At 43.5% G+C, this 19,009-nt stretch overlaps 1 protein-coding gene across 3 annotated transcripts in view; it reads right to left on the bottom strand.

The window, feature by feature from the left end:
- man2b2 (mannosidase, alpha, class 2B, member 2) overlaps positions 1 to 16,696 on the bottom strand; it is a 62,036-nt gene extending 45,340 nt beyond the window's left edge. Inside the window, exons 1-2 of one of the 3 annotated variants that reach the window (XM_078538447.1) lie at positions 16,615 to 16,696; positions 4,392 to 4,538 (exon numbers count right to left, since the gene is read on the bottom strand). In XM_078538447.1, the coding sequence (XP_078394573.1) occupies positions 4,392 to 4,532 (141 nt within the window). In that variant the 5' untranslated portion in view covers positions 4,533 to 4,538; positions 16,615 to 16,696. Of the gene's footprint in view, positions 1 to 4,391; positions 4,539 to 16,282; positions 16,487 to 16,614 lie in introns of those variants that run through there. The other 2 variants (XM_078538427.1, XM_078538437.1) reach the window with 2 other exon arrangements.
- Between the last annotated feature and the right edge of the window lie 2,313 nt (positions 16,697 to 19,009).

Genomic DNA, 19,009 nt, shown 5'->3' with positions numbered 1-19,009 from the left:
GCTGGGATGTGGAGGCATGAGAGAAGGTGCAGAAAAGATTCATGTGAATGGTTTCAGGGATGAGGAGCTTCAGTTCCATGGATAGATTGGAGAAGCTGGGACTGTCCTCTTTGGCAAGAGAAATTTAAGAGGAGATTTGAAAGTGATGTTCAAAATCATGAGGAGTCTAGTCAAAGTAGGGAGAAGCTGTTCCCATTCGCGGAAGGGTTGAGAACCGGAGGGCACCGATTTAAGGTGAATGTCAAAATGCCCAAAGGCGACCAGAGGAAAAGCTTTTTTTACGCAGCGAGCGTTTAGAATGTGGAATGCACTGCTTGAGAGTACGGTGGAGGCAGGTTCAATCCTGTCTTTCGGAAGGAAATTGGATAATTATCTGGAGAAAAGAATTCCAACTTTACAGAGAAAATGAGAGCTGGCACAGGCATGGCAGGCCAAATGGCCTCCTTCTGTGCTGTAACCATTCTATGAAAATCAGCTCATGAATTGCCTCGCAACCTCACTTCAGTATATATGCTGTAAAACTTCTCCAATCGAATGCCATCAACCAATCCCTAGCTTTCAGTGAAACTGATGGACACTTAGAAGCTTCCTAGGCTACATGTGCATTCTTGGGTGATGCAGGGTCAAGATTAGTGTGTTATATATTGTCATTTCTCTTTTTATTTAAACGTCAGCAATAGGGATTCTTTTGTAAAAGTATTCAAGGAACAATGACCTGTTCGTAATTAGGTATAGATAGATTTTGTGCAGGATATCTTTAGATTTTTGTTAACAATTGCCACCTTATTATTCTCCTTGGGTAGAGAATTGGAATGATTGCTTTCCTTTTTGCTGTTTATCACTAATTTCATGCAATATATTTTCTTCCTTCATTTTGTACCTCTCTACCTTCGCAACGTGAAACGGGAAACATTTAAATGGCGGCTGAATGAAATAATTTTATTGGAGAATTGAAGAATGGGCTTTACAATGGCTCAGTGAATTAATGCACTGAATTGCTAAACCACAGTAATCAGGAAAGTCCCGGAGTCAATCCTCAGTCACTGCTCAGTGAGCTCATTTTCACCAAGGCAAAGACGAGGGCACTAAAATCAACTTCACTCCCGCAGGATTATAGAGCAGGATTGTTGCAATGGTGTTGATTACAGAACATATCTGTTAGGGAAGCCTTCATAGTCTTCTGTATGTTAACAAAAAGTCTTTATTAACTACTTGTAACGATATACAAATATAAAGGGTACAGGCAAGGAGCTACGTCCATGTCTAGATCTTGACATGTTTCTGCTCAACACCACACTGACCCTGGCTCTGGGTCATGTGCCTTCTTCCATCACTGTGCGAGTGCTACTGCACTCAGTCCCATATTAACCTCACGCAGAATTTTGCCCTAGTTGGGCAGGCTCGGTGAAGGCGGGTCAGGAAGCCAATCACTGCCCACGATTGGGGCTGGACAGCGATTTCACGTTGGCAGGCCAATTAAGGCCCGACTAGTGCGAAACACGAGCAGCAGCGCCCAGCGCTGCCTATGCGGGGTTTGGGGGGGTGTGGGGGGGTTGGGGGGAGGGGCAGGGACGGCAAGCGGGGCAAGTGCGAAATTCGCGCATGCATGTGAGTGCGCGGTTGGAAATCTCCTTGAGGCACACAGCTGCCTCAGGGCGATGAAGAGTTTTTTTTTAAAAAATAATAAAGGTGTGGAAAGTGTGAAAAAACATGTCACCTCATTTGACTCTGTCTCTGTCACGTGATTAGGGACATGTTATAAATGAAATTTAAAAACTTTATTTCATTTTTATTTGATGTTGGAAACCTCATTCCGCCCGTGGATGAAGTTTCCAAAAAAAGTGCAAAGGCCGCTTGGCCTTTTCGCCTGCCCGCTAACCCTAAGGTTGGACGAGCAGCAAAAAAATTTGTTTCAATTGCCTTGTTAATGGCCTTGACAGACCTTTTAATTGTCGGCGGGAACGCTGCCAATTCCCGCACGCGCCCAACAACCGAAATATCACGTGACTGCACATTGGCGCTCGCCCGACATCAACACGTGTCATTTTACGCTCGAGTGGGCGCGCCCACCCACCGAGGTAAAATTTCTGCCCCTTGTATTTACCAGACCCTGATACGACAACGATAAAAAACAATAAGCCAGGGAGCAAGATCAGTGCAGTTGCTGGGAGGTGAAGACAGGATCAAGCTTAGCCATATCTCTCAGCACAATTAAATCGTACACCAACATGTCCTGTCAAGGCATTTGCTCAAACAAAGGTCACATGAGCAAATATCTGACCAAAAAGTCAACAACTTTAATTGATAAAAAGAAACTCAAATAGTGAAGATATGGAGGAAATTTCAAACCCGCCCTACTGGCAGGAGAGTGGGATGGGGTGATAATTTTTTTTAAAAATCTTGAACTCGAGCCCAACTCTTGAGTCAGTTATTTAAATACATTAATCAGGCTGCATCCGTCCAATTTTTGCAGCCATTCAAATTTAATGACTGCCAGCCCAGAGCTCAGGAAACCCAATGACGAAGGGAGGCAGGAAAACACTCGATCCAGTGGGGAAGTAGCTTTCTTTCCATTACCTGAGGCAGGAACGTTCCTCCTCCCTCTCCACCAAGCCAACTTGCTTTGCTGCCAATGATTACCCTGCTCATCACTAATCTTGCACCAGCAAATTCCCCCCCCCGCCAACCGCTCATCCCCATCCTCAATCATTCCTACTCTCTCTCTCACTGCCTCAGTGCAATGTAGAGGAACTGCAGCACTGCCAGAGGTGCTGTCTTTTGGACATCATATTCAACCAAGTCTGTTTGCTTAGGTTAACTCAGGAGATCTTGTGGTGCTATTTAAGTAACATCAGGGAGCTCTACAAATGTCTTGGTTAATACTATTCCCTCAATCAATACCACGGAAAAAAGAACTTGTCTGGCCATCATTCATTTGCTGCTTATGGGACCTTATTGTGAGCAAATTGGTCACATTTGCTGGTAAACTAACATTGACAACACTGCAAAAGTAGTCTATCATTTGTAAAGCTCGTTGAGACACCCTGGACACTTAATAAGGTTTTTATTTCAGTAGCCATTCTGTGCATAGCAAGATCATACAAATAGCAGTGAATTATTTGATTAGATGGTCTGATTTTATTATTTTTTTGAAATGACACTGGTTGAGGGATAAGTACTGGCCCAGACACTGGGAAGATGGGAGGCGGTCCCCTTCTCATCTTCAAATAGTGCCCTGGGATCCTTTACAGCAATATCAGGGGGAAGATGTGGCCTGGGTGCCATTCCAAAAAAGGACAAAAGCATTTTTAAGATATGGGGGAGAATTTTCTCCCCCTCGGGCGGGCAGTTTGGCAGCGGGCGCCACCATTTTGTGTGGGCGGGCCAATTAAGACCCGCCCAGCGTGACGCGCACCCGGAAGCGCTTAGTGCGACCTGTGCAGGTGAGGAGAGTGGGGAGAGTCAGGTCCTGCGCTCTTTCATGCATGCACACGAGAGAGTGCAGAAATCTCCCTGAGGCATGGAGCTTCCTCAGGGAGATTACTTTGAATATGAAAAGTTGAATAAAAGAATTTTTTAAAATTCAGACATGTCCCCTCATGGGACAGTGTCACATGAGCTGGGAACATGTCAAAGAATCCTAATAAAAATTTTTATTAAACTTATAAACCCTTCATGCAACCTCATCCCGCCCGTGGATGAGGTTCCATGAAAAATGTGAAGGCCGCTTGGGCTCTTCGCCTGCCCCCCGCCAACCTTAAGGTTGGACAGGCAGCCCAGATAAGTACCTCAATTAGTTTAATAATGGCCTTAATAGGCCTTTGACAGTTCGGCAGGTGCACAGCCAACTCCGTTGCGCGCCCAACGAACTGAGGATCAGAATGACGCGCGGTGACGTCGGGACGCACGCCCGACATCACCGCGTGTCATTTTGCGCGTCGGCGAGTGGGGCCCGACCCTGCACACCGACCAGAAGATTCAGGCCAGGAAATTCTCTGCCATAAACCATTTTCCAGAGTTGCTAAACTGTTTTAAAAGGGAATTAGATGGCCGTTTAAATAAAGAGAAATATTAAAAGATATGGGCAGTGTGCAGGGGAATGAGGTTCAACTAGATCGTTCAAGTGAAGTCATAGAATCTTACAGCGCACAAGTAGGCCATTCGAGCCATCGTGCTCGTACTAGTTTTTTGAAAGAGCTTTCCAATTAGTCCCACTCCCCTCAACTTTCCACATTGCGCTGCACTTTCCTCCTCTTCAAATAATTACCAAATTCCCTTTTGAAGGTTGCTACTGAGTCTGTTTCCACCACATAGCAAGAAAAATGACCTGTTTTTGTGTTGTAAGGTTCAATGATAAGTCCAGTGAAAAAGATCCAAATATCTCCCATTACCTGGTCTTTCTGTGTGTCAGTGGCCACCTTGTCCCACCAGAGCCGAAAGAACTCCTGTTCTACCACAATAAACTTGTGCTGTTTCCCCTTTACCAGTTCTTCCACGACGGTGGTGTAGACATTGGCAGCATATGCATGCATGCTCTCCTGTTAAGGGATAACAAGCTAGATTAGTACACAGCACAAAGTACAACTAGCGACACCGACAATCTTCCTGCGCCATTAGTAACACCTTTCCAGCAGCACAAGCAACATCAAGTAATTCAGCACAAACCAGGGATTGAACCACAGTCCACCCTGTATGATTCAAGAGACAGTGAGGCGAAATAGATCCATGCCAGCAGTGCCAAACGGGTTCATAGTGAATTGGCAGCCAATTTTTCATGGCACAAATTTTTATTTACCGTTGACTTGCAAAATATTTCCAAGATTTTTAATTTTAAGCCAACTAAAAGCCACAGTGAGACTAGGAAATTAGTGCAAATTGTGTAGATGAGAGCAGGGACTGCAGGGAGGATGAGCAAACTGACCACGGCACTGTGGTACAGGGAGCCATTCAAGTGGGGGGAGGAATAGGGAGCGTAGAAGTTTTATGGGACAGTATAATTAAGGGGATAGATACTGTTCTCTGCAGCCATGAGTGCGAGTCCCGGAGGCTGTGTTGCCTGTCCAGTGCTAGGGTTATGGACATCTCCTCAGGGCTAGAGAGGAACTTGGAGTGGGAGGGGAGGGATCCAGTTGTCGTCGCCCATGTTGGTACCAACGCCATTCATAGGACTAGAAAGGAGGTTCTGCTGAAAGAATTTGAAGTTAGGAGCTAAATTAAAAAGCAAAACCTCCAAGGTAATAATCTCGGGACTGCTATCTGAGCCACGGGCAAACTGGCATAGGGTAAATAAAGCCAAGGATCTAAATGCGTGGCTGAGAGAGTGGTGCAGGAGGAATGGGTTTCAGTTCATGGGGTACTGGAGTAGAAGGGAGTTGTTCCGGTGGGACGGGCTTCATTTGAACTGTGCTGGGACCAGTGTCCTGGCGAATTGATTAAGGCTGTAGAGAGGGCTGTAAACGAAATAGAGAGGGTAAAGTTCTGGAAAGGGGATACGTAGGCTTACAAAGCAAAAGGATATGGCAGCCTTGCAGGGCAGCTATTTAGGTACTGATACCCAGAGTGTGACAGGAAGGGACAGAGTGTACAAACATAAAAAAAAGCAGCAAATAGGGTCAAAGGGGGAGAAAATGGTAAAAAGGCAAAATTAATGGCCTTTTACTTAAATGCACGTAGTATTCAGAACAAAATAATTGAATTAACGGCACAAATAAAGGTTAATGCCTATGATCTTAAAACCATTATGGAGTCATGGTTACAAAATCAAGGCCGGGAACTAAATATTCAGGGGTATGTGACTTTTCAAAATGACAGGTAGGAAGGAAAGTGTGGTGGGGTAGCTTTGTTAGTAATAGATGGAATAAGTACAATAGCAAGAAAGAATCTTGGATCAGAAGATGTAGAATCCATATGGGTGGAGGTAAGAAATAACATGGGGAAGACGACACTGGTGGGAGTAGTCTATACGCCCCCTGACAGTAGATTAACTGTAGAACAGAGAATAAATCAGGTGGAGAATTTTCTCCCCATCGGGGGGGCTGGGCGGGAGTGAGTGCGGGCGCGCGCTCAGCCAATCGCTGCCCACGATCGGCTGGGTGTCGCCATTTTACGTGGGCGGGCCAATTAAGGCCCGCACAGCATGACGCACGCCCAGAAGCACTGAGCGCTCCCTGTGCAGGCGGGGGGTGGGGTTGCCCGAGTCGGGGCCTGCGCTCTTTCACACATGCGCGTGAAAGAGTGCAGAAATCTCCCTGAGGCACAGAGCTGCCTCAGGAGATGAGGTTAGGTTCCAAAAAATTTAATAAAGGGAAAAAAAAATTTTTTAAGACATGTCCCCTCATGTGAAACTGTCATATGAGCTGCGACATGTCTATTAATTTTATTAAAATTTTTTTCAAACCTTTAAAAACCTTCATGAAACCTCATCCCGCTCGTGGATGAGGTTTCACGAAAAATGCAAAGGCCGCCTGGGCTCTTCGCCTGCCCCCCGCCAACCTTAAGGTTGGACGGGCAGCTCAGTTTATTGTCTTAATTGATAGTTAACTGGCCTTAATAGGCCAATGACAGTTCGGTGGGCACGCAGCCGACTCAGGTGCACGCCTGCCGAACTGAAAATCTGAATGACGCGCAGTGATGTCAGGATGCACGCTCAACATCACCGCGTGTCATTTTACGCCTCGGCGAGCGGGCCCCGTCACCGCTCGCCGAGCCAAAGATTCTGCCCCAGGTGATAACGAGGGTGTGTAAAAAAGGCAATCCATTAATCATGGGTGACTTTAATCTTCAGGTAGATTGGGAAAATCAAACTGGCAGAGGTAGACACAAGCGAGAATTCATAGAGTGTATTTGAGACAGTGTCTTAGAACAATATGTCGTGAATTCAACCAGGGATCAGGCTATTTTATGGTCTGTCCGCAAGCATAACCCAGACCTCCCTGTCGCTTGCCATTTTAACACTTCACCCTGCTCTCATGCCCACATGTCTGTCCTTGGCTTGCTGAATTGTTCCAGTAAAGCTCAACGCAAACTGGAGGAACAGCACCTCATCTTCCGACTAGCCACTTTACAGCCTTCCGGACTGAATATTGAGTTCAACAACTTTAGATCATAAACACTCTCCTCCATCCCCACCCCCTTTCCGTTTCTTCCCCCTCCTCCTTGTTTTTTCCAATAATTTATATAGATTTTTCTTTTCCCACCTATTTCCATTATTTTTAATGTATTCCACAGATCATTTATCTATACCTTTTATGCCCTTTTAGTCTTATTTCACCCCAACCCCACTAGAGCTACCTTGCTTGTCCTGCTATCCATTCTTAATTAGCACATTCTTTTAGATAATATCACCACCTTCAACACCTCTTTGTCATTTTGTCTGTGACATTTTGTGGTTATCTCCTTCTATCACTGCTTGCTTGTCCCAACAACCACCCCCCTCCTTCTCTCTCTCCCCCCTCCCTTAAACCAGCTTATATTTCACCCCTCTCCTATTTTTACTTAGTTCTGTTGAAGGGTCATGAGGACTCGAAACGTCAACTGTACTCTTCTCCGCCGATGCTGCCAGGCCTGCTGAGTTTTTCCAGGTATTTTTTATTTTTTGTTTTGGATTTCCAGTATCTGCAGTTTTTTTTGTTTTTATCTCTGAGTCTACCGAGGGATATGGACAGGTTAAGTGGGTGGGCAAAAACTTGGCAGATGGAATATAATGTGGCAAAATGTGAGGTTATGCACTTTGGCAGGAAGAATAGAAGAGCTGAATATTATTTAAATGGACAAAGAGTGCAGAAAGCTGCAGCACAGAGCGATTTGGGAGTCCTTAAAGCTAACTTACAAGTTCAACAGGTAATAGGAAAGGCAAATAGAATGTGGGCCTTTATTTCAAAGGGAATGGAGTATAAAAATAGGGAAGTCTTGCTAAAGCTATACAAGCCACTAGTTAGACCACATCTAGAATACTGTGAACAATTCTGGTCCCCTTATCCAAGGAAAGATATACTGGCATTGGAGGCAGCACAGAGAAGATTCACTAGGTTGATCCTGGGTATGGAGGGATTTTCTTATGAGGAGAGGTTGAGGTTGGGCCTGTACTCATTGGAGTTTAGAAGAATGAGAGGCGACCTTATTGAAACATATAAGATTCTTAGGGGGCTTGATAGGGTAGATGCTGAGAGGTTGTTTCCCCTTGTGGGAGAGTCTAGGAGCAGAGGGCATAATCTCAGAGTAAGGGGGTGCCCATTTAAAACAGAAATGAGGAGGAAGTTCTTTTCTCAGAGGGTAGTGAGTCTGTGGAATTCTTTACTGCAGAGGGTTGTAGAGGCTGGGTCGTTAAGTATATTCAAGGCTGAGATAGACAGATTTCTAATCAGTGAGGGAATCAAGGATTATGGGGACAAGGCAGGAAAGTGCAGTTGAGGATTATCAGATCAGCTATGATCTCATTGAATGGCGGAGCAGACTCAATGGGCCGAATGGCCTATTTCTGCTCCTATGTCTTATGGTCTTATACTATCATCATGTGAACTTCAGTGAAAGGAAGATCGGTGGGCAGTGATAAATCAGCTGATTATTAACTAAGAGCCTGTTCCGCCCTCCACCTTTGAACCCCTGGGATCAGCCATGGTGTCCACGATAAATGCAATTAATGACATTTGAAAGATGAGTTAAGAATAATCTAAAATTGGGAAAGGAATCGGGTGCTGGTACATATTAACGTAGGGACTAACATAAATAAATGCCGAATGATGGAGCTGCCTGGCCCAGGCGCATTCCCAATGCAAAATGGCTAAACTGTTTTGTGTGGATAATGATTTAATAATCACAAATAAAATGGAATAAGTGCAACAAGAATTGGTGAAGTTGATAGTCATACCAATTTCAAAAATGGATACAGCATCTTTCAAGTATTTCATGTCAAGTCTGGTCACATCACCTGCAGGATTCTGGTCAAACTCATTACATTTGTCTGCAATCTTGGAAGACAGAATAAACCAAGAATTGACATTGAAAAATATATTTTTTAACCGTGTGAATTTTACCCTCGGAATGAAAGGTGGCAATGCTAGAAAATGGAATATTTCCTAAGTAGGCACACAAGTGTCAGCATCAGGCTCACCAAGATTAGTCACAGCATTAAGGCATGCAGAGAAAGTTCTCTCTACTCAGGTTAGAGCATAAACAGAAATAGATGCAGAAAAAATTAAAAGCAGAAAGACCAGTATATAAAAAAAAATGAAAGAAAATGCAAACTGGACTTAAAGTCACTGCTCAATATGACCACGCATTTTTATAGGTTTTAGAGATTTTAGGTCAGTAACTTTATTTTTAAGAGCTATTAATAATTATAATATAAACATTTTGCCCAAATGCATCACCTGTAAATGGTATAATTTTGAAAATCATATATTTTATGTTTTTAAAGACTTCACAGACAGCAGGATGTTCAACTGACTGTGTATCCACTTCAAGGGTATTGGGTTGAATCATTACCTCTTATTACTCCATTCCTTCCTTTAAAAGGATATTTCAATGGAAATGACTTACTTTAAGTCCGCATGATGAAATAGAATGTAAAAAACGTGAACCATGAAAATATGTCACAGAAGAGTGAGAGGCAACCTGATAGACATCTTTAAAATTCTGAAAGGATTTGATAAGTCAGATATGCAGAAGATGTTTCCATTTGAATGAGAGTCCAAAGCTAGGGGCCATAAACAAAGACAGTCCCTAATAAATCCAATAAGGAACGCATGAGAAACTTTTTTACCCAAAGAGTGGTAAAAATGAGGAACATGGAGTGGTTGAAACAAATAGCATGGAGATATTGAAGGGAAAGCTAGATAAGTACAGAAGTGAGTAAGAAATAGAAGGTTATGCCAATAGGGTTAGATGAAATAAGATGAGAGGAGGCTTGTGTGCAGCATAAACACTGGCATACACCTTTTGTGCCACATAGTTTGTTTCTATGCTTACATTATGTAATATTCATTCAAGATGAAATAAAAAACTTAATTTTAATGGAGCAACATGTAGCAATACTCACCTTTAGCTTTTCAGACTGTTACACTCAATACAGTTCCAACACCTGACAGTAAATGACTAATACCTTGGGCTGCAATTTCCTCGGAGTAGCAATCAGAGTCAGGTTGACACTCCATGCACAGTTACTTACGCTAAATATCAAGAGTAGAGGAGTTGATTATTATTTAGATGGAGAAAGATTGCACAGAGCGACTTGGGGGTCCTCGTGCTTGAATCAGAAAAAGCTAGCGTACAAGTTCAGCAGGTAATAGGGAAGACAAATGGAATGATGGCCTTTATTTCAAAGGGAATGGAGTATAAAAATAGGGAAGTCTTGCTAAAACTATACAAGGCACTAGTTAGACCACACCTCGAATACTGTGAACAGTTTTGGTTCACTTATCTAAAGAAAGATATACTGGCATTGGGGGCAGTCCAGAGAACATTCGCTAGGTTGATCCCGAGTATGGAGGGATTTTCTTATGAGGAGAGGTTGAGCCTGTACTCATTGAAATTTAGAAGAATGAGATTGAAATATATAAGATTCTTAGGGGGCTTGACAGTGTAGATGCTGAGAGGTTGTTTCCCCTTGTGGGAGAGTCTAGGACCAGAGGGCATAATCTCAGAGTAAGGGGGCACCCATTTAAGACAGAGATGAGGAGGAATTTCTTCTCTCAGAGGGTAGTGAATCTGTGGAATTCTTTACTGCAGAGGACTGTGGAGGCTGGGCCGTTAAGTATCTTCAAGGCTGAGATAGACAGATTTTTAATCAGTAAAGGAATCAAGGTTTATGGGGAAAAGGCAGGAAAGTGGATTTGAGGATTATCAGATCAGCCATGATCTCATTGAATGGTGGAGCAGACTCAATGGGCTGAATGGCCTGCTTCTGCTCCTATGTCTTATGGTCTTCCATGCATGTCTCGCCTGATCTTCCAACTCAGGAGATCCAGGCAACGCAGCTGTCCTTGAGGCCCAGCATCGCAGTCCAGCAGAGTCGGATCGAAGAAAGACATGCCCCCTTTTTTACGGCACTAGCTGCTGTAAACCAGGTAAGTTAAAGGTCCGATTGAAATTGACAGGCCAGAGAAAAGGTAAGTGCCAAAAGTAAGTGGATTGGATTTGGGAGTTGGGGATGGGATCAGAAGTTGTTGGGGGGTGGAATTGGAGGTTGGGGGGGATCAGAGGTCAGCAGGAAATCAAACATCAGGGGAGTGGAGTGAGTTGGGGTAGGGGGTGGTCAGACCACATGGGGGGGGGCAGTGATGGTGAGGTGTGTTGGGTCAGGCCAGCAGGTGGGGAGGGGGAGGTTCGGATCAGGTGGGGCGGGTGTCGGGTCCCCTTTTTCTCGGTAACTATTTGGGTAACACAGCAGGAACCATCCGAAGTTTGCGATTTAAATCACAGTATGCGATGGTTCCCAGCACAGAGCAATTGCCCAGAGGAAGTTTGCACTTCTGGGCAATTGGGGTGCAAAACCTTACCTGTGAAGCTCCGAGACGGATTCCCCGGCACATCTTTGGGGTATGCCCGAATCCGACACCAGGGAGCTCGGAAGTTTCGGCCCATTGTAAAAGTAAAACAGAAAGTCTTGCAGTTATATAGCATCTCCCGCAACTACAAAGCACCTCAAAATGCTTTACAGCAAATTAAGTTCTTTAAGTGAAGTCACAGTTGTAATGTAGGAAAGACGGCAGCCAATTTGTGCACAGCAAGATCCCACGAACAGCTATGTAATAACCAGATAATCGAATTTTAATGATGCTGATCAAGAAATAAATATTGGCCCGAGATAATGCCAGGGGATCTTTTATGTCCACCTGAGAGGGAAGATAGGGCCTTTCTATATTCAGCCTGGTTCTCACTTGTACAATCAACCTGACATCTAGTCACAGGCAGCCTTTTTCGGCTTCATCCTACTCTCATCTCTTTCGTCATCCAGGGAGCTCTGGCTTTGGTTACCCTCCCTTTGTGGGAATGTACCTCGACTGTACCTGAAGCATCTCCTCTTTAAATTGTCCTGTTATAGTTTTGCCTGACAATTTTTCATTCCAATTTACCCTGGCCAGATCCATTCTCAAACCACTGAAATTGGCCCTCCACCAATTATTTTTACGCTAGATTGCTCTGTGGCCTGTCCACAGCTAACCTAAACCTTACAATTATGAAGTGATTGAATTCCTGCTATTGTTATGCCAACTTGAATTCTGCTCACTTTTAAAAGCCCTTAGTTACCTCATTAGACTCAATGGCCTGTCTCTCTCCCCACAGTACTTAGACACTGCAGTAAAGACACATTACTCCTTTAATGTCAAAATTCCATATATTTAGGCAGAGGGGAGGAAGAAGCTTACAAGACTGAGTCAAGCTGCTCACCCAATCTCAAACGAAACACTGCATTAGGATATATGAAACTCTCCTTAAATCAACATGATCTAATATGGCAAACAATTTTTTTCAACACAGCAGCAGAACTGTCTTAAGTAGTCGGTCTCCCTTGCCTCAGACACTAGTGGCACAAGGTCACTTATACGACAGGAGAACCTCAAATAAAAGACTTACCATTAGATAGGATTCTGTCAGGTAAACAAGTATCTTCAGTCCATCACACTAGAATCTGTTATAATTTGAGAGTTTAGCACTTCTGTACAGAGTAAGACTGTGTATGAGTGGCTGTTTTATTACTAAAATTCATTTGTACTTCAACAGCAACTTATATTTGTATTTTTCTTTAGTGTATACCATATTTAATGAAGTAAAAGGTCTCAAAATGCTTCACAGGAGCATTATATCACAAGATATGACACCAAGCTACATAAAGGGATGGATAGTCAGGTGACCAAAAGCTTGGTAAAAGACATAGGTTTTAAGGAGTGTCTTAAAGAAGGGAAGCCAGGTCAAGAGGCAGAGAGGTATAGGGAGGGTATTCCTGAGCTTGGGGCCTAAGCAACTGAAGGCACCTCCACCAATAGTGGAGAAATTAAAATCAGGGGTGCTGAAGGAGGTCAGAATTAGGGGAGCGTAAATATTTCGGAGGGTTTTGGGACTGCAGGAGACTACAGAGGTAGGGAGAGACAAAGCCATGGAGGAATATGAAAACAAGGATGAGAAATTTAAAATAAAGATGTTGCCTGACCAGGAGCCAAGGTAGGTCAGCGAACACAGGGGCAATAGGTGAATGGGACTTGTTGCAAGTTAGTTCATGAGCCGCAGAGATTTGGATAGACCTCAAATTTACCAAGGGTAGAAGTGATTACTGATTTGAGACAGACTCCCCATACATACAAATATGAACTTCTGGAAAACTTGCATTTGGGAATCAGGATTCTGGAGCTGTGCTCCCAAAACAAAATATAACTGCAGTTTCGGTATCCAAAATGCAGGCAAGTCCATTTTCATGTGTTCATAAGAATGAAAGAAATAGGAGCAGGAGTAGATCTTACACCCCATCGAGCCTGTTCCGCCATTCAATATGATCATGGCTGATCTTGGGCTTCAACTCCACTTTCCTGTCTGCTCCCCCACATCCCTTGTCTCCCACAGAGGCTATAAACCTGTCCATCTCAGCCTTAAACGTATTCAATGATGGAACATCTACAACCCTCTGGACACAGAATTCCAAAGATTTACAATGCTCTTATGAGAAATCTCTCATCACAGTCCTATGTGATCAGCCTAATCCTGAGACTGTGCCCCTTGTGTTCGAGATTCCCCAGCCAGGGGAAACAACTTCTCAGTATCTACCATGTCAAGCCCTTTCAGAGTCTTCTTTGTTTCAATGAGACCACCTCTCAGTCTTCTGAATTCCAGAGAATATAGACCCAATTTACTTAGCTTCTCAACCCTTTCATCCCAGGAACCAATCTAATTGAACCTTCACTGTACTACTGTTATGACACAGCAGTTTGGAAAAGCTGAGAGTAATTTAAAAATCCCAGAGGGAAACTTTAAACAACTGTCTTAACCTATATTTTTAAGTGGTATGTTTGAGATGCAACTTTGAATTCAGGAATAAGACCATTAGTTCTCAAGAGATTTTTATATTAAACTAAATGGAACATTTATTAAGTTACAACACTTTAAACACATACACATGGCTACAAGTTATTATCATAACTTTAAACACATTCCCAAACTAATCTCCATTAAGGTAACAGCAACCCATAGACTTTCAGTAGACACCAGGCAAAGCATTTTCACCTTACAAATTCAAAGTCAGGTTCATTTCCCTTTGGTTCCTTTGCAGACACAGTGGTAGGTAGGCTTACAGGCTTTGATCATACACAAAAACTGCTGTCTATTATACCCAGCACATCTCATTGAATGTAAATTCTCATTGTATCACCAGCCCCTTTGAACTCCACCTCTTCTAACAATAAAACCCCTTTCATAGTACCAATTTTACTAGTAATATAAACATTGCTTGGTTTCTGCTAGCTAGATGCCAGATTTCACTCCCCTTCCTGAATGCTCTATTCAACAAAATGCAAATGCATCTCTTACATCTCAAAACTAGTGCACATCAAAGCACCCAGACTAGCTGGCTTTAATCCAATTAAGACACACCCACAGACTAAACTTCTATTTCAAAAAATAATTTCCAATAATATTATAGACATTAATAGCTTCATGACAACCACCTCCAATGCAATTACATCCTCCCTACAGAGACCAAAACTACACACAGTACTCCAGGTGTGATTGCATTAAAGCCTTATAAAACTGAATAGCAAGACTTAATTACTCATGTACTCCAATCCTCTTGCTCCAATAGTTGGTTTTAAAAATCTCCAATGTAGTGTATCCTCTAAGTGCAGACCAAAGGAAAGCAAAATGTGTCACTGAAAATTTTAGCCAATAGTTAAGGGTGGAAATTGGGTAGCCTGCCTCACCCATAAGCTTGACACTAAATAGGAAGATAACCTTAATTCTATGTGGAGCTGAAAGATGGTCCACCATCTATCTGATTTCCTTGGCTCACCACTGTCTGGCCATCAAATTATTAGATCTGGAAGTCTGCACATTCACTGCCATTTGCTATCTGCAGCATAACTGGTGTTTTCAGCAGCATTTTGCAGTCTACAATTATTGATCAGGACAATGATTACCAGTGCAGCTTCAGAGCCTAACATACATTGTAGCATCATTTATAAAACTTACAAGTTAGTATGCTTTTAAAAAAAACAATAAAAGCAAATTTATAGCATCAAACATGATCTGAATTTGAAATACATGAACTAACTATCCTGAAGCAATTTAAGTTTTTGAACCAGACTGTGGACATAGTGTTAAGCTGTCCACTTGCCATATCTTATTTGAATATGGGGTTTAGTCAAGTTTAGTTGTCATATGTAAAAAAAACACTGAATCACACAACACGCTGTCACTAGGTGTCAGCTGTGGCTCTGGGTTCAAGTCCCACTCTGGGATTTGAGCACAAAAATCAAAGCCCACTCTCCAGTGCAGTACTGAGGGGGTGCTATTGTTAAGAGTCAACCACATTGCTGTGGGTCTGGAATCATATGTGAAGGATGGCAGCTTTCTTTCTCTAAAGGACATTAATATTAGTGAACCAGATGGGCCTTTAGAACAATCAACGATAGTTATGTGGTCACTATTAATTATTCCAGGTTTATTAATTGAATTTAAATTCCACCAAATGCCTTGGTGGGATTTGAACCCATGTCCCCACAGCATTAAACTCGGCCTCTGGATTAGGAGTCCAGTGACGCTAACACTATACCACCCTTTCCCCACAGCTGTTAAACCAATGCCTCTGTCTACCCAGGTGGATTTAGAAGATCTCAGGCATTATTTTGAAGAAGAGCAGGGTAGTTATCCCTGGTGCCCTGGCCAACATGTACCCCTCCATCAACATCACAAAAGCAGATTATCAGTTAATTATTGCTTTGCTGTTTGGGGAAATTTACAGCGAGCATATTTGGCTCCGCATTCCTACAGTGACTGCAATTCATGTAAAACATTTCGAAACATCTGCTGGACGTAAACAGTGTGAGAAATTCAAGTCTTTTTTTCGTTTGACAAGATTCAACAAGACCCAGTTCCACATTCATGAGCTGGGATATGTATCAAGTCTTGATTCAGAACCGTAACTATTACAAGGAAGGAGATAAATGTGAGACCAAAAGCTGTAGTATTTTTATCGGGATTCCTTTCTCGTTCTGTAAGAGGCTGTGCAACTGGCAGCAGCTGCCAGGCAGGGACAGGGAGGCAATGCACGAATCCGAACCCCAGTGCTGCCCGGCCATACCTCGACGGTGTAAACCCAGCCGACGTCCATATGGCTGTGAGCAATGACAAATGCCTGGATGCCATCCTGTTTGCCGGAGCTCCCCCTGAGCCGCAGCCTTACCCCGAGAACGTTGAGACACAGGAAGGTTCCGAATATGGCTACAGTAACAACTTGTGGAACGCCTTTCATAGTCCCAACGTTCCTTCCGCCTTTCTGGGCGAAGGCAACAATCAAATACGGAAAGAGTCCGAGCCCAATTGCACCGTACTGACAATTTCCTATTCAGATTAATTATTAACGGCCAAAACCGAGGATGTCCCCTTTAAAGGGGTTGCCACAAAACGGATTACCTGGCAATGGGTTTCCGTTTAATCCAGTTTGGCGCGCCTATATTACCCATTAAAAAATATCTATGTACGGTTCCAAATACCTAATTCGAAACATGTGTGCTGTTGACAAATGTCCAACATTCCCTGATGCTGTCAGTTCAAAGTGACGGATGTTGGAGCAATGTACAGAATGTCCAATTGACACATGTCTTGAACTAAGTCTGAAAAAGCCACAATAGAATATACATTCATATTTCATTTGAACATTTTATTTAAAATGTCAACGCTAAATTAAAAAAAGCAAGTGAATCTCCACAGGAAACGCCCTCAGGGTGTATTAGTGCTGTGTAGCTGAGTGATGTGTGTAGCATTTGGAGGTTATGTTACTGCAATTAGAGACATGACAGAATGGTAACGGCCACATAAGGAATGGATCTCATACATTGAAAAGCCTATTGAGGCCAGCTCTCATGATAAATGTATGGTAAATAAGAGAATATGAGCTATTTTTCATCAGTCTCTGATTGGTTACATCATAGAAGACCATTCAGCCTATCATGTCTGTGCTGGCTCTTTGCAAGAGCAACTAAGTTATGCCACCACCCCACCACCACCATCGCCCATCCCATAGCCCACTTTCTTTTTTCAAATCAGCTAATTATCCAATTCCTTTTGAAAGCCACGATTGAATTTGCCTCTACCACACTCTCAGGCAGTGCATTCTAAATCCTAACCACAAATGGTGTTGTAAAAAAAGTTTTCCATCCTGTTGCCTTTGGCTCTTTTGCCAATCACCTTAGATTAGTGATCTGGTTCTCAACCTTCCCTCAATGGGAACAGTTTCTCTCTATGCCCAGGCTCATCCAGACATTCACTCAGAAGACATTGGAAGCAAAAAATTGGAGGTCAAGCTGCGAGGACCTGGATGAAGTGCCATAAGAAGTTCAATGACCTCACAATAGTTGTCAAAATCAGTGAATGCATTTTCAAATTGCATATCCTACCAACGGCACCAGTTCCCTCAGACACTGCTCAAATCACCACTGCCCCATCACTCACCCACCAACAAACTCAATCAGGACTCAAAGATTCTGAAGGCTTTGACAGGATAGAAACAGAATTGTTTCCTTTGACTGGCAAACCCAGAGGGGTCAGTGGTGCAGTAGTGTTGTCATTGACCAAGTATTCCAGAGACCCAGAGTAATGCTCTGGGGACCCAGGTTTGAACACCACAATGGCAGATGTTGGAATTTGAATTCAAAAAGTCTGGCATTAAAGGTCTAATGATGATTATGAAACCATTGTTGTAAAAACCCATCTGGTCACTTATGCCTTTTAGGGAAGGGAATCTGCTGTGCTTACCAGGTCTGGCTTACATGCGACTCCAGACCCACAGTGTTGACTCTGAAATGGCCTACCCTGCCATGGAGACTGCAGTGGCTCAAGAAGGCAGCTCACCACCATCCTCTCAAGGGCAATTAGGGATGGGCAATAAATGCTAGCCAGTGACACCCACATTACATGAATGGATATATGAAGAAAAAAAACAACCTCCGGGGTTGCACGTTTAAGACTTAGATGTGAGATTGAAAGGAAAGTTGTTGGGGAATTGGGGTCACAGTGATTGGTATCACACTTGATGAGTGCTTCATGAAGAGCCCAGCCAGAAAGGGGCTGCCTAGATCACCTTCTTTCCTCTCCTCTCTCCCCATGCTCCTGCTCCTCAGCTTCACGTATAGATGGTGGCGAGGACTCTTCCTTCATGATGGTGAGACTGTGGAGCATGCAGCAGATCACCACGAATCTTGATGTCCATTCTGCCGAGCACTGCAGGACTCCTTCAGAGCAGTCCAGGCAGCAGAAACATTTCTTCAGCATGTCAATGATCTGCTCTATCACATTTCACATGACAACTTGCCTTTCATTGTATACACACACATGTGCATGCATTGCACACCAGAATCATCAGTCATGTGTTCAGCAGATAGCCCTTGTTACCCAGAAGCTACTTTTTGGTTTGCCAATGTGGCGCAAATGCAACTGGCACAGCCGACTGCCACAGAATGAAGGCATCATGACTGCTGCCAGGATATCGGGCGATGACTTGCATGATTCATTGCATATGATGACAGAGCAGTTGGACGACGAGGAAGTGGGATCCCTTTTGGTTCCACTATAGGGCAGAGTGGACATGGAGCACCTGCAAAGCAACATGAGTGCAGTCTGACATCCCACGCCATGGGGAAGTCTCCAATCCAAATGAAGCCACATACTTGCTTCACCTCCTGCAATCTGGATGATATGAGTCCAGAGCCTCAGTGAGAACTTCCCTTAAAAAATATAGAATTGCAAACTCTCCAGTTCCAGCCAGGAAGGAGCCAGATGCAGCAAAGTTCATTGTCTCCTGCCATATTCA

This window comes from Cetorhinus maximus, chromosome 1 (assembly GCF_964194155.1).
Source record: "Cetorhinus maximus chromosome 1, sCetMax3.hap1.1, whole genome shotgun sequence".
Classification (NCBI taxonomy): domain Eukaryota; kingdom Metazoa; phylum Chordata; class Chondrichthyes; order Lamniformes; family Cetorhinidae; genus Cetorhinus; species Cetorhinus maximus.
The sequence above is the reverse complement of the archived record's forward strand: the minus strand, read 5'-3'. Positions and strand labels throughout refer to the sequence as shown.